At 44.6% G+C, this 15,385-nt stretch overlaps 1 protein-coding gene and 2 long non-coding RNA genes across 9 annotated transcripts in view; 1 reads left to right on the top strand and 2 right to left on the bottom strand.

The window, feature by feature from the left end:
- LOC101796704 (zinc finger MYM-type protein 4) overlaps positions 1-5,958 on the bottom strand; it is a 45,013-nt gene extending 39,055 nt beyond the window's left edge. For 2 of the 7 annotated variants that reach the window (XM_072027309.1, XM_072027308.1), the window contains exon 1: positions 5,550-5,731. In XM_072027309.1, the coding sequence (XP_071883410.1) occupies positions 5,550-5,591 (42 nt within the window). In that variant the 5' untranslated portion in view covers positions 5,592-5,731. Of the gene's footprint in view, positions 1-5,549 lie in introns of all 7 variants that reach the window. The other 5 variants (XM_072027306.1, XM_072027307.1, XM_072027305.1 and 2 more) reach the window with 5 other exon arrangements.
- Positions 5,959-6,097: 139 nt separating this feature from the next.
- On the top strand, positions 6,098-13,613 carry LOC139999402 (uncharacterized). The gene is made up of 6 exons (XR_011804851.1): positions 6,098-6,602; positions 7,976-8,057; positions 9,029-9,167; positions 9,541-9,760; positions 12,000-12,166; positions 13,480-13,613. It is a non-coding gene; the product is annotated as an uncharacterized lncRNA (long non-coding RNA).
- LOC139999403 (uncharacterized) lies at positions 11,363-13,684 on the bottom strand. The gene is made up of 2 exons (XR_011804852.1): positions 13,547-13,684; positions 11,363-12,147 (listed from the first exon to the last, which is right to left on the bottom strand). It is a non-coding gene; the product is annotated as an uncharacterized lncRNA (long non-coding RNA).
- Positions 13,685-15,385: the final 1,701 nt, after the last annotated feature.

Here is a 15,385-nt window from a genome sequence, read left to right as displayed (position 1 = left end):
CGCTGCCATTTGGGTTAACCTCAATCTCTCCGTGACATTAAATTAGGACAACTCCTACTTCTCACAGCATACACCAGAAAAACTAAACAGTTCACAACGTTACGTGGATGTAAAAATCTCCAAAACCAGACCTGGGTATCCATTATAACAACACCTGTTTCTGCGCTGTGGTGCTAGGCAAGGAATTACTCCAAACCAAATATTTCACTTCAGCCGTGTATTTTAGCATCCCACAAGACAGCACTTCCCAGATGACAAGTGTTTACTTACATAGTTTGGCCACATCTTTCAAAAGCAAATAGCTATTTGGAAGATGAAGTTCTGCAAAGCACACAGCCCCCTTTATTCCACTTAGCTTAGAAGCTGATATCTCATTAATCGCAAGCCATCACCACATCTTTTAAGGGAAAGCCAGTCCTTGTTCTACAAGGAAGAAACAACAAGGATAACAACCTGGGGTGTGAGGACCAGCACTACAGCCCAGTAAAAATCCCTCTACTCAATGTCTCCCCCAAGAGGGCAATGAACACGTTAGGAATTATTTGCTACTGGTTATGGTAGTAATAAAAAAAACCCTCCGTAAATCAAATAAAGTGATATAAAACCCAAGTCATCTGCTTTTCATCATCATCTGCCCTCAAATATGAAGCCCACAAGCTGGCTTTGCATGCAAACCAGGCCAATGTACAAATGTAGCACCTTCTGCTTGTTGATAAACACAGCGGGGATTATCAGCCCTCCTTCCCAGGATGGTTTGTATCTTAATGGGCTCACACTGGTGAATCATCTCATCCACCATTAGGTACCGCAAGTCTTTTCCCTTCTTGCCAGAGTTCGGTGCCAACGACAACAAGTGGTGGTGAACTGGAGAGCCTCTAAGTGTGTGCAGTTTTCCCCTACTTCATTATTTATTTCAACGACAACTCCTAGCAGGCAACATTGAACCTACTGAAGAGAAGTCTGAATTCTTGAGCGCATGGCACCTCTTTGAATGAAGCTGAAATCCGTTTACTTTTCAGATTGATTTAACAAATATCAATGTACAGAAGAGGAGGAAGCCATCAAAAATTAATGAAATAAAGTAAGTACTCCAACATTTCTCCTGTAGGAGGACAGAAAAGACTCACAGGTAGATCTCTTCATCTTCTGTCTAGGACTGTTCAACAATTTAAACCATCCCAATACCCAGCGAGTATGATTTGGTTTCATTTTTTTTTATAAGAACACTACAGATAATTTATATAGAAATCCTCCCAGAACTTCAAACTACTTCCAAAATTATACACATGCATCTAAAGTAAATAGCAAATATGGTAACCAAAACTAAATACATAGCATTGTTCTTCAATTAGTCTTTACAGAAAGGCCAGAATATAGCATGGATCAACGTACAGTTGGATATATAGAATATAGTTGGGTCAATACTAGTTTGGGAAAGTAAAACTGAGTCTAGGAAAGTACAGCCTAACATTTTTATTTCCCATGAAATTTCTGAGTAGCACTTCCAGAGAGCCAGAGTTACGGGAAAAGAGTGTGGCAGCAAAGGTCATCCACTCCAGGTCTAGAGGTTACTGATCTGCAGCCTGCTTAGCACTTAAATCCGTCTCCTTTTTCCCGATATGGCTAAACCACAGCTCATGCTAGCAGATTTCAACTTCTTTCAGACTCAGCTGTGATGTGACTTTTGCTTCAGCTTGGCACGAGCTTCTACAAATAACGTAACTGCTCCGGCAATCAGTAGCACGCAAGGATTACTTTATCATGGCCTCACACCTACAGAGTTCATGAAGCACTCTACTGACCTTTCCATAACAGAGTTCTTTATATCCCTTACTTATCTTCCCAGACTGAGTCTTACTCACTCTTGTTTTTCTTTTTCCACTGGACAACTAATTAAAAAAACAACCTTGGGGGTGTACTGTAGCCATCTCCCTCTTCTGTCCCAGTGGAAACACTTTTTTTTCTATTAAAACATGCAAGGCAGAACGCAGGCTAAGATGATAGACACGGAGAGCACACAATGCTGCTGACATGCCCTTGATGAAATACGCTCTGCTGGAGAAACCTTGTTTTGAGGAGTTTGGCTGATCACAGAGAATAAATGTTATGAGCAAAAGCAGGAGCAAGTGCTGCTTTCATGCAGTTACCACGCCGTTAGAAAATGGATGATGGAAGTCACCTGAACAGTTAGTCACTGACAGAAAGCCTTGAAGAGAATTCACTAAGTGAAATTTGCTGCAAGGCATTTATGGAAAAGCCGACGTGAACGGGAATGTCTAGAAGAAATGATGGGATCCAACGACGGTAGATTAAAAAAAAAGTTGAGCTAACTGCCTTAAGAATGTTGGGGGTGATTTCATAATTAATTTCCAGCATCCTAACCATGCCAGTGGCCTTCAAGTGGGCATAAACAGCTTACTTTATTTTTCCTTATTTTATACCATGTGAAGAGCCCTAATGTAAAACACTGAGATCATTTATGCTTCTTTGACGTGGCAAATTCAAGGCATCCTTTGAGAGCTGCACAAATCCATTTCCATCGTCTTTGTCCCATTTAAGAGGAGTCTAGTAGCAAAACCTTCTGAATGAGACGACCTCCTCCAATCTTTGAATAAAGCCATGCGAAACTTAAAATCTTTTGCAAGACGTAGACATGCAGGTGCCCACCTATTCGCACCAAGTTGACTTCCAAGAGCCCAGGGATCAAATTCAGCAGCGTGCACTGTACACCACAAATTGTCCTGTCTCGTTCAATGCATTGACCAAGTATTGTGGTAAATAAATGATCATTCTACTCAGAATGCAAACTGTTCAAGACAGCGAGATTATATACTAATTATAGCTGAAGTGCCACAAATGTTTTAATCAAAAAAATTATAAAATTAATCTTGATATTATTCAAAAAGTTGAATATGTTGATATATTTTCTTTAGAATATGTTATATAAAATAACTATTTATCTATATATGTAATTTATTTAGAAATTAAAGATTAGAAATTAGGTTAAAGTAGAAATTAACCTCTAAAACTACAGCGTAGCCACAAGAACTTTAAGGATGCTATCGTACACTGGCAAAAGCCTCGTTTTTCAGTTTGTTGCTCCATGCTTTGGCTTGAGCTAAAGGATGGCACCTGCTTCTTGATGCATTCTGCAAAACGCCATTCTTGGTGCATGCACTTCTGGAATAATAACCTTTGCAAAAGACTTCAATATTGGAAAGGACACCAGCACTTGCTAAGTTCCTCTCTGAAGAAATGAAGAAATTATTACATCAATCTTTTTTCCCCTACAAAGGAACATTATTTAAGAAATGCTCGTTATTCCTTGGGCACAGCATTTGAAAGAGTCTGTCACCTTAATTTCCTGTAGCATGGGAACTGAACCACTCGGGAAGAGAAATGGGATATGCAGCTTTTCCAAGACCTCATCACTTACTGTTTTAATGGAAGCCATGTAAGCGCACTGCGTGTACAGCATACTCATCTAATTCTTTGCCGTTTCCATCAGTCATTTGAGCAGCCTGGAAGAATTCACTTCTCCCCATGTTCCTCAAGAACATCTTAGTGCATAAGCTGGTTTTGAGATGGGGAGAGATGAAGAAATTCACCTCTCAGACTCTGAAGATTTCACACGGATAGAACGTGGTGTATCGGTGCTACTATTCATATTAAAATCTCACAGAAGCCTTTCTGGCATAGTTCAGACCAACCTTGCTGTCAAACTTGGCACCAGAAAGGTCTTTTCCTTCAAACTTACTTATTGCTTGCAAAAAGTGCCACTTTCCTCGATCATCTGTAAATTTTACCACGCACTCTCTGCTTCTGCAGGAACCCAGAATGTTGGCAATGCCAACAGCACGTAAGAGGTTTTCCGTAATGCCCCCAAGGACACATGGAGTAATAATGGATGAAGATTTTGGGACTTACTACTTAGCAGATGATTATCTAACCAACACAAAACCAGGTTTTCCTGAGACCAATGAAGACGATACTGACTCAAAGGTGCTTTTCTTTGGTATTTCTTAGCTGACAGTTGGCAACCTTAAGAAGAAAAAAGGTATTTTTTTTCCATTGGGCAATGCCAGGTGACTTATCAACAGGTAAGATGAGAGTATAAAGGCAATGGGCATGCTGAGACCACAAGATGCTAAGATGGAGACTGCACAACATCTCCGAGCAACCTGTTCCAATGCTTGGCTGTCGTCATGGCATAAAAGTTTCTCTTTAGTCCACTAACATCTCAACGACTAGGAATGAAGTTTTATTTAAGATTTCTTAAGTTACTGTCTTACATCCAGCTACTTCCCTTTAAACGTCTTGCAGACAGCCAAAATCTTGATCCTCCAGCGATACGTGGTTCTTGTGAGCAATCCACAAAATTCTTTGAGTTTGCTCATGAACGAGTGCAACTGGTGAAAGACACGGCTTTAAGACAGTTCAGCTGTGAAGTTCACTTCCATGACTGCAGTGTAGCCAAACGCCTGTGCAACTCCTTCAATCGTACCCTGGAAGGTCACCCGTTCTGCTTAGCAGAAAGTAGTTTCACTGCGATCACAAGTTTCACGTTCCCTGCAATAAATTCACTAAGCAACTCTTCTCAAGCAGAGGAATGGGAAACGTTAGAGAGCGTTCTTGCCTTTTGCAAGGCTAGAGAATGGGAAAACTTCCTCATCTTTGGGAAAAGAGATCTGGACGGCTCAGAGACTTGTAGTAGCCTACAGACCCTTCCATACAAACTGAAATGCCCGCTAGCAGTGACTTAACCTCATTTCTATCAGAAAGTTTTCAATCAAAATTTACAATGCGTGCATGAAGTTGGCCTTCACTTGTTGCAAGACTACCATGAGCACTGCTTAGAAAGCTATTTTCCCTCGGTTGCTTCACGGGCTACAAGACACCGGCAATAATGAACCTTCTACTTGGTTAAAGGATGAAGATTTCTTCAAGCAGGGTCAGACGCCCGCTATACTTACAGACCAAACCGCGACAACGAAGGGCCAAGGCTCAGGACCAGCACTAACAATGGTGCTGAGATGCTTGCAGTCCGCGATGCTTGCCATCCACACACCTAACCACGGGATGGAAGTGCCACCGTGACAGCGAGCTACAGTTTGCCGTGAATGGGTGAAACACATCAACAAAAAGCACCAAGAACATTGTGGTTTGACCAAGTTGGCCGGCCGGCTGGTGGTGACAGATCCTTGTTAGCCATCAAGTTTACGCCAGATCCTCGTTAGCCGTTAAGTTTATTAGCTCAGCGACACCACGACGCCGATCGAAACGATGCCTACACACATCTCCTGGGGGGGGGGCAACTGCGAGAAAACTACACAAACCTTGGGGGCAGCCGGATGGGAGGCCCGGGGGGACGACACCCCTCCATGCACCCACCACGGCAGCCCATCCCCAAGCCGGGAGGACCCCAAACCCCCCGCCCCCCACCTGCCCAGCCCTCCCTTCATGGCTCTGGACAGCAGCAGGGTGCCCAGCAGGCTGCACCCCTCACCCCTCCCCACCCTCAGCCCCCCCCCTTGACGCCCCCCACTCACCCTGGTGCAGGGGCCGGGCCCCTCCTCCTTGGCCTCCGCCATGTCGCGCCCCCCCCTCAGCTGTCCGGGCCCGGGGGGGCTCCTCGCTCCCTTTCAACCTCGCCTGTGTGCGTCCCCCCCCCCCCCTCTTCCTCCTCTTCCTCCTCCTCCTCCTCCTCCTCCCTTCCTTCTCCTACGGGGGGGAGGCTCCGCGAGGTGCCGGGGCCAGCCCCGAGCTGTTGCCGTGGGCTGGAGGCGGAGGGGGGTCCCGGCGGCTCCCTCAGGGCTGAGGAAGAGGAGGAGGAGGAGGAGGAAGATGAGGAGGAGGAGGAAGATGAGGAGGAGGAGGGGAAGGGGAGGGGGGGGGGGGGTCGGAGCCGCCAGGCCGCGAGCCCGCTGCCAGCTGCGCCGCCCAGCCCAGCGCGGGGCCACAGCGCGCATGCGCCGCGCGCCTGCGCGCCCCCGCCCGGGCCCGCCTCCCCGGGGCAGCCCCGCGCATGCGCCTCAGGGATGAGGGGGGGATGAGGGGGGAATGGGGGGATGGAGGGGGGGGGCATGGAGGACCTGAGGTGGGAAAGGGGATGGGGAGTGAGGTGGTGGCTGGGCAGTTGGGCAAGTGTTGGAGGGCTTCGAGTGGTAGTATGGTGGCCAAGTGGCGCATGAGGTTGTGGCATGGCCGCCTGGTGTCGCCTGGCTTCGTGTCACCGAGATTTGCCTCACCACTCTCAATGTCACTGCACCCAGCCTCGTGTCACCTTGGAATCACTCTGGTGTCACTTCAGCTGGCCTCATGTCACCCGGAATCACCTCACCACACATGGCCTCCCCTCACACAGCTTCACCTCACCCCGCCTCACCTCTCACCCCGCCAGAGGTTGACCTCCCCCATATTCTCAGTCACACCGTGTCCGTCCCACCTCAGAGCAGCACCCAGCACCCATCCGCCACCCGCCACCCACCCCTGGGCACCATGAGGCTGTGGGGATCGGTCCCATGGTGCAGGGTGAAGCAGGATCCCCACACCTCCCGTTCTGGAGCGCTCCAGAGGTTGGCGGTTTGGACCTGTTGGAGAGAGTATATATTTTATCTATTATTGCAAATAAGTAGTGATAGGACCAGAGGGAACGGCCTTGAGTTGTGCCAGGGGAGGTTCAGGCTGGCAATGAGGAGACATTTCTCCTCAGCAAGAGCGCTCAGGCATTGGGACGGGTTGCCCAGGGAGGTGGTGGAGTCCTCATCCCTGGGGGTGTTCAGGGAGAGGTTGGACGTGGTGTTTTGGGACACTGTCACTGGGTGACACTGGTAGTAGGGTGATGGTTGGACCAGATGAGCTTGGAAGTGTTTTCCAGCCTTACTGATTCTATTTATTCGCTGGGCGGGATGCTCTACATGCTGCAAAGCGTCATTTTACAACGGTAGCGCATCACGAGCCAACTGCAGTGAGGATGTAACGCGCCTCTGAGCCCACGTCGGCTCACTCTTAATTTTGTACTGCTGTGGAGTCTAGAGCTCTTCCTTCCTGTGCCGAAACGCCTGCACGGCGGTTTCGAGAACTGCATGGAGTATTTGCAGGACATTTGTTTTTTTTCACTTCACTGGAATCAGCCTACGAGTATAGACAGACCTGTTTTGTATTTATTGTGCCTCTACTGTATCACTCATGAATGAACCATTATGTAATTTCTTAGCTAATTTAACATTTGTTGGTACAACTGTAAACCAGACATGCTTTTAATGTTGGGATGGATGTTTTATATTTGACCGCATTTCTCCTCATCTGGCATCAATCAAAAGTTCATGTGAGGGTTGTTTCTACCAACTCAGAGGACGTAATCCCAGGAAGATTTGCGTATCCCTTTAACCTGAAATACCTGCAAGGTCACGTTTTGGTTTCAAAAATCAATATAACTTTTCAAGGTTAAAGCCTAAATATTTAAACCTTTGTAACGTTGCCTGTCATTTTAGTGCTTTCCAATACTTAAGGCACTCAAAATGTTAGCAAGACATTAGTCTATTATGAAAAAATATGAAATTACAAGTGAGATACAGATTGTTGCTTTTTTTGTTGACTGTGAACAGTCAAACATTACCAGCACCTACAAGTAGTTGATAAGAACAATGTGTTCCTTTCTCCTCGCTATTTAAATAATCTAAATGTTAATTAAAACTTTGTCTTAAAGAGAAATCTCCACTTCCTAGCTTTATCTGATTTGTACAGTTAAAGGGTGGTATTAAGCAGCAGCAGCTGCATTTCAGCGGTGAATGGAATGAATCTTATGTAAACACTGTCCTGCGTCTGGCCTAAAATGTTAGATACATCATCTTGGGATTCGTTTAGGAAATCCTGTCAAGTCTCTCTTTAGAAGTGGCAGCATTCCACTGGCAGTGAAATAATTAATGAAAGTAATAATTTAATAAGTTATGAATAATGCTTTTCACGTCCTCAGATCAGAAGTAACTCCAGTTGATACGTCATTTTGTGAGATATCTTAAGGAATTGGGGATTCTGTATGTCAGAGGATGTCACAGGTAAACCGTGAGCTTGATGTGAAATTAAGTAATTGTTCAAAAATTACATTTATCCTTGGATAGCTGCAGATGAAAAGAATTAATATTTTAATCAATTTAATGTGCATGAGATATAGTAGCAATCAAAGCTTTTTATATGGCAATATTTACATTAGTTTTGATTCTCAAACAGCTAGAAATTCACAGTACAGGGCTGCCACATGTTAATTTTCCACTGGAGATGTATTGAACATGCACAGATTTCTCAAAGCATGTGTGTAGCAGCACAGATGTGTTGTACATGTGTAGATGATATAAACACTGGAAATGCACCTATTTTCAAAACAGATCTTCTAGAATGGCAGAAAATACAAAGAAAGAAGGAAAAAAGAACCCAGTTAGAATATAAATATTTATAAATGATCTAAACAATTAGTAACAATGTTGAAAAATCCAAGTATTCAGAAGTCAGGAGAAAGACCTTAAAAGATGAGATTAGTTTACGAATTAAGAGTTTAAGGATAACAAACTTGTTTTTTTCTTTTTGACCTCTGAATTCTGAGACTTTATAGTGCGCTGCCCGCACATTTTCAGGATTAACTTTAGGAAGTGGCAGGGGGTGGGAAGGAAGAAGTGGTATGCGTGTTTATTTGTTTGTTTGTTTTAACTAAACATTTATTTTCATGTAAGCACAGCTCCAAAAGCTCAGGCATTCAGAATAACCTCAACCACCATGGGACTTCCAGTAACATCAGAAGATCTGACAAAACTATTATTATAATTTCTTTGGGCTATATTTTAAATTCCTATAGTATTTTATAAAATGAGAATTTCATATAATTTGCTCAGAGCAGGCTAACGTGAACAAACATCTTTATTTCATTGCATGTTTTTCATAAGTAAATGAGGGAGCTGGTGGAAATATTTTGAGTTTTCAGTATTCGACTCACAACGCTTTCAGACCACTAAACAAAATATGTTTTTAAAAACAGATCCTGCCATTAACGTGGAGCACAATAAAACCAGATGCTATGGAAATCTACGCCTGACGGAAGGTTTGCTTAAACTGGTGCTGTGGACAGACGAGAGGGTGACAATAAGCACGGAGCATTTAAAACTCTCTCATCACTGGTATGTATGCTGTGTAGGCATCTCTCAGGCCTTTGAATAGGGCACTTGAACTACTGCAGCATGTTTTCCAGCTTGTTCAGGCCTGACTTAATTTTGACTCTAAATGAGCTGTGTGTTTATTAATGTGGCTAAAAAAGACACTGCATAATATGTAGATAATGTGGTGATGACTAGTGTAGAACAGACCCAGATAAATGCCTGGATAAGACAGGGAAAAGATAAGATTTTTCCACAGAGTATTGTTTCTGAATTGCTTTTTAATTTACCCCCGGAGTGCCCATATTATAATCTGCTGTACAATTCCGTGTGCGACTATTTGTCTTTAAAACAGCGACATTTAAAAAAGAAACCATGGAACTCCTTTCACATGCAGGCTGCAGCTCAATGAACTGGATGAATGATCTTTCCACATCCCCACGGGCACGTACAGCTGAAGATAGATCACCCAGAAAACCTGCCAGCCCTACATATTGAGGTCAAGACACTCCCTCCGTGCGAGCTCAGGTTCTGTTCAGAGAATTGCAGGTGCTGCATGGTGTTGGCCAGATGGAAAACTAATGATGGAAAATCTTGTTTCCTGCTCGGTCAGCTCAGTGAGTATCCTAATAGGACAGGCTTTGTAGGGTGGGCTGAGAAACATGGCTGGTGCACATGTTGCACCTGTGTTTGGGGTCAAGAAGAGCCTCAAAAGCACAATGTGGGATTGCTGTAAGAATGGACAGCGCCTGTTGGCTCGAAGCATCACAGCCCTGTGTGGTTGTGGGATGGGATGTCCTGGGAGCAGGGACAGCAGTGAGCAGGAGGCTGAGGGAGCAGAACTGGGAGAACTGAGGGAACAGGAGAGATGAAGGCGGCCTTGGGGTTGAAATATGTTGCTTTGCGCACATCTTTGTGCATGGCGTTGGGAGGGACTGAGACCAGAGGCGATGTGAGGCCAAATCTGCATCAAATATGAAGAGAGGCACTGGCAGTGCTAGGCCAGGGAGCAGAAGCTTCACTAAATCTCCGTCCACAACCAGAGGAGGCTGCCTGGAGCTCTGAGGAGGCGATGCTGGGGAGGAGGCAATGCTGGGGAGCGAGGTTAAGAGTCAGACCAGGGTGAGGGAACCCACAGCTGGCAGCTGTGTGCGTGGTGCACTCTGCCCTCAGCCTGGAGGCATCCCCCCAGCGCTGCCAGCTCTGGAGGCTGAGCTGCCAGCACCTTTTTCTGTCCCAGAGATGGGCAGAACTGCCAAAAATGCTTTGTTTTGGAAAGCACCTCTGCTGACACGAGCAGCTTCCAAGGCAGGGCTGCAATCACTCGAGCAAAACCAGGGGATATTTTAAGGGGAAAAAATATCTAGTGGAGTCTCCTCTTGGTGCACAGCAAAGCAATGCTCCGGGTGGGTTTGTCTCCCAGCACCAGGGTGCTCTGGCTTTGTCCCCCAGCGCCCTGATGCACGGGGCCAAGCGGGATTTGCATTTCCATGGCACTGGTGATGTCAGGGGCCTGCACAGCGAGGTCCCCCGAGGCTGCGAGGACAAAGGGGATCCAGAGGCTTGGAAACAACAAAGATCAGGGAAAGAGAGAAGGCAAGTTTTTAAAAAGCAACGCATTCAGAGTGCTTAGTCATAGATTCACGAACACAGGAGGGGTGGCAGAGGCCTATTTTCATCCTGAAGCTCCCCCTCACGTCCCAGACTTGCTCGGCTGTGTTTGCTGTTGAGATAACATCCCCTTCCCCCACCACCCACAGATTGCTGGAGGAACAGCCGTTGAAAAAAAAAAAAAAAAAAAAAGGCAGTTGCCTTACTCTGCCTGCAGGAGAAATGTCAGGAAGTGTCTGATGGTGGGTGGGATGAAAGGAGGAAGCTGAACTCAAAAGAGAATATTCTAGCTTAGCTCTGCTCGTGCAAACAAATGCCCCTCTGTATTTTGCTTGATAAGAACGTGCAGTGGCAGGGTCTTCCCATGTGCAGGCAGGACAAGCGTGGAGTGGTTGCTTACACACCTCCCAGGGATTTGATTTGTACTTGCTGCATTACCCAGAGCACTCTGTGAACTGGAGGGTGAAAAGACGTAAACAACTCGGCAGAGAGATGAGCATCATCAATAATTAATAGTGTCTTTTTGTAATAGGGATGGTCCAGTATTAATTATGAAGTTAATTTCGATTTGGATGTGGGCGTATATGAAATTTGGACCAGAGTTTAAGTTCAGTGCAATCACGCTTTTATTCTAATTACAATCATTATAAATCCATTCTGCATCTTCTTTTAAGTCTCAATAACACAGACTTCTGTTTTCAAACATGCCAGGCATCAGCTTTTGCACACCGGCTATGGCAGTTCTCAGGTCCCCTAGGTGAATCCGATTGTAAATACAAAGGAAATTGTTTTCATTCGTTGCCACTCTGCAGCCCCACAGAAATGCGAAATTACGCCAAGAATGTAGGTAGTCATAAATACATCGGGCTTCTAAAATCATACAGTCAACAATGATGAAGAAACTGAACTGCATACATCACGAAATATTTAAATAGATGGTGACCAACATGTGCAAATCTGGTAGCTAGACTTTTACGGCTATTTCTGTACTATAAACAGCTGATGCTGCTCTGTGCCAGACTCCCCATCTTTTTCACTCCGTAGCCTTAAGAATTGTCAGGATGCCATCCACTACTCACCAGTTCTTGCAGTAGTTTTTGAAGCCAATTTTTGCACTGGGTGTTCCATTGTGAAGAAGTATGGCAGACGTACAAAATGCAGGGGGAGAAGAGGACTGGGGTTATAAGAGCAGGGATTAATGTTTCCTTCGTGGGTTCAGTGATGGATTCATGGTTCTTTTTTCAGGCCCTGTGCTCGTCTTACCCATCCAGTCTCACCAACCAAACCGTCCCTCACAAACACGGGAGCACACAGCACTGTTGAGGAGAGAAGGAATGTCCTTGGATCTGCTAAACACTCCTACAAACCTCCCACATCGGCTGCATTGCCCGTCCTGGAAAGAAGAGTGAAAGGTAAAAGGAAGGGAGAGGAAAAGAGGAAAGGGAAAAGGAAAGGGAAAGGAGGCAAAATTCCTCTTGCACTTTCTCATGAGTGTACTGAACGTGTCTTCTGCAGAAGACCTCATTTATGTGACTTTGATGCTGGTTTGGATTTTGATAGAGGACTCAGAACTTCTGCTGCTTAAGATATTTCAGGAATTTTAATTAGTTCTGAGACATTAGAAATGGAAAATCCTGAACTTTAACCCTTTCGGGTTGAGAGAACACAGTCTCCAGCAGGATTGTGAACTGTGGGTGCGCATAGAGGTCAGACAGCAGACTTCCCTGCAGATCCTGTATTATCTTTCTTGTAGACTCTTCAACCTGATTCAGATCTCATTTATTCCGCTATAAATCAAGATTATATCCAATGAAATCATTGATGTTACTGTGCAAAAACAATCAACCCTTGCAGTCGTTCTCTGCGTTTGCTTTACTATCACTGTAATCTCTTATCTGGCCCTGCATTACTTTCACTCATCTGGGTTAAAAAATGGCCTGCGGGCATATTTGTCATAGTGTACAGGAAAAACCTCTCAGAGAGCAGATTTAATCAGTACTCAAGCAGGGAGTGAAAACAGTGGAGGAGGGAGGGAGAGAACTCTCATCATCAAGTGCCACAGGAAAGTTGCTGAGCGTTCTGCTGAGGGGCTGAATGGCTACTGCAGCTATTAGCCACTCCTTTCATCCCCCCTCTGAGCTTTATGCACCAGAGGTTGCTGTAGGCATTTTACTTTCTCCTTTATTCTTTAAAGGTGACGCTGTTATTCACGAAACTGGTGAGCCCTGGAATAATGAAACCGTTCTGCAGAAATCCCTGCTGTTCCAGACAGGTTTATCAGAAAGCGCCACAGATTTGACTAGCAGAGTCTTTAGCAGGCTCCAGATTTCTGGGTGTCTCAGTGCTGTGATCTCTCTGTCTGCTCCTGTCTTTTGCTTCATTATTATTATTATTATTTTTTTTAATTGCTGAGCATCTCTTGTTCAGAGATACTACTTGAATTTTTGCAAACAGCCATTAAACATTCCTCCTAGATCAAAAATGCCAAGGGAATGCCCAGGGAATGCAGACACAGCGCCTCCTCACAACATTTAATTGCTTCTTTTGGTGGTGTACATTACTGTGACTCGTGCAATTTTAGTATTTGCAGTATTTTGGACACAGAACCTCATGGGGTAATTATTCTTACTTAGCAGGTTGGACACATGCAGCTCTTCCCTCCTGCAATTAATAGTATGGAGATAAAGCAGATTTCTTCGTGTCAGTTCTTTGTTTATGTTTACAGGAGGAGGAAACGGTTTAGGGAAAAATTATCTAAATGAACTACCTGCTGAGATCCATGCATTTCTTACCTGAAGATTACCCTTTGCTTGATGGCAGCTGAGCTATTCCTATCTTCAGACCTCTGTGTCAGCCTCATTTCTTCCTTCAAATATTTCTTCCAAAGCCTGAAGTTGTCCGGATGAGTCTCCAGTCTCAGGCACAATGTTTATTTGGAGTGGGCCATACTGTGGAGAACATCCTCGGTGTTTGTTTTTGTATTAGAGCAGCAAGCTGCCTAGTGTGAATATTTACAAAATCAGGTGATTGTTAGCCGAAGCCATTTTTATTTTAAGTCCTGGAACCTATATTGGTGTTTGTTTGATTTCTGTGCCAGGGTAAATATTCACATTGCAGTTACAGTGTTACAAAAGCAGGTACTCATATCCTGGCTGCTACTAGACACACGGAAGTTCAAAGCTACTTTGTAGACTTCAGCTGAGTTGTCCATGTCTATGCAGGTCAAGGACTGGAATTACACTCCCTATTTCTTTCAAAGGATGATAAAAATTAATACCTCCCTAAAATATAGTTCACTTGTACTTAGGACCCAACAAAGGTGAAAACAACTCTTTTATACTCAGTATTTTTGTTGCTTTCTGAACAGAAACAACCAAGTGTTGCAATGAGGCCATGCCAGTTTTTGTGCAGTAGGAGCCAGTCCCAAATTTCTTCTTCCAGTGCTTTAACCTCTGAGACACCTCGTGGTGGAAGCGTTTACTGCTGGCACTGCGGGGCTGACATCGCAGGGAGAATCCATTTTAGAACAGAACTTGGGGCTTGCTTTCTGCTGCAGTTGGAAGCGGCTGAAGTCCTAAAGCTAATGTAATACTGATTTGAGTAAAGGATAGATCTCCAGCAAATTTTTGTTTTAAAACTTTAAAGCCCCAGGAAAATTCATTTTGTTTGAAGCAATGAAGTCTGCCTTTGCCCAGGGCTTCACAAATATTTTTGAGATAGCTTGGTAATATTTTATCACAGCAACGCAACAGTTACAGGTTATGTCCACGTAAGGCAAGCATGTGGCTTTCACTTGGGCTTCACACAAAGTTTGTTACTGTGATCTGAAACTGAATGTGAAACATCAGTGGGAGCCTGGGAGCCTGGATGGATGAAAACCTTCATTGAAAATGTCACGTTGTTCTGATGTTAGCACACTAAATGCGTCTCCAGTGCAACACCACTGAAACCAATGATGCTAAATACACGGAAAGTACTTGTGGTCAGCTTTCTGTATTAGAATGTGTAATTTTGTCACCATAACAGTTTTTACAGCATCTTTGTTTTTCTACTCAGAAATCACAGACCCTGAAAGAAGCGGTTTACATGGTTGTACATTTGGGGGGATCGACCTCCAGTCTCTTATCAGTGGAGGTGCTAAGCACAGAGCCCTGTCCTTTGCAAGGCGCTGGCAAATTGCAATGGCTTTAATCAGTTGAAATATCCATTTCTGCCACTTCCCTGTTCGGTTTTTCAAACAAAACTGGGTGAAAGCTCTCCCAGCCGCGACCTCCTGAGGGGAGTTGTGCAACACCGCCAGCCTCCGCCGAACAAATAGAAACTGGCATGGCAAATGTGCGCTCAAAGTAGGAGGGAAAGGCGCCAGCCGTGCTGGAAGGAGCCAGAAGCATTCTGAAAAGAGAGCTGAGACCCAGATTTTATTTTATTTTATATTTTATTTTATAATTTATTTTATAATTTATTTTATATTTATTTTATTTTTTAATTTACTTATTTTATTTTTATTTTACTTTATTTTATTTCACTTTATTTCACGTTATTTTATTTTTTTCTCTCAGCCGAAGCCTGCGGCTGCTGTGCCAGGAGCACCCCAAGGCCCCGCTCCCCCGCTGAGGGGCTGCTGAGGCGAG

This window comes from Anas platyrhynchos, chromosome 24, assembly GCF_047663525.1.
Source record: "Anas platyrhynchos isolate ZD024472 breed Pekin duck chromosome 24, IASCAAS_PekinDuck_T2T, whole genome shotgun sequence".
Taxonomy (NCBI): Eukaryota; Metazoa; Chordata; class Aves; order Anseriformes; family Anatidae; genus Anas; species Anas platyrhynchos.
The sequence above is the reverse complement of the archived record's forward strand: the minus strand, read 5'-3'. Positions and strand labels throughout refer to the sequence as shown.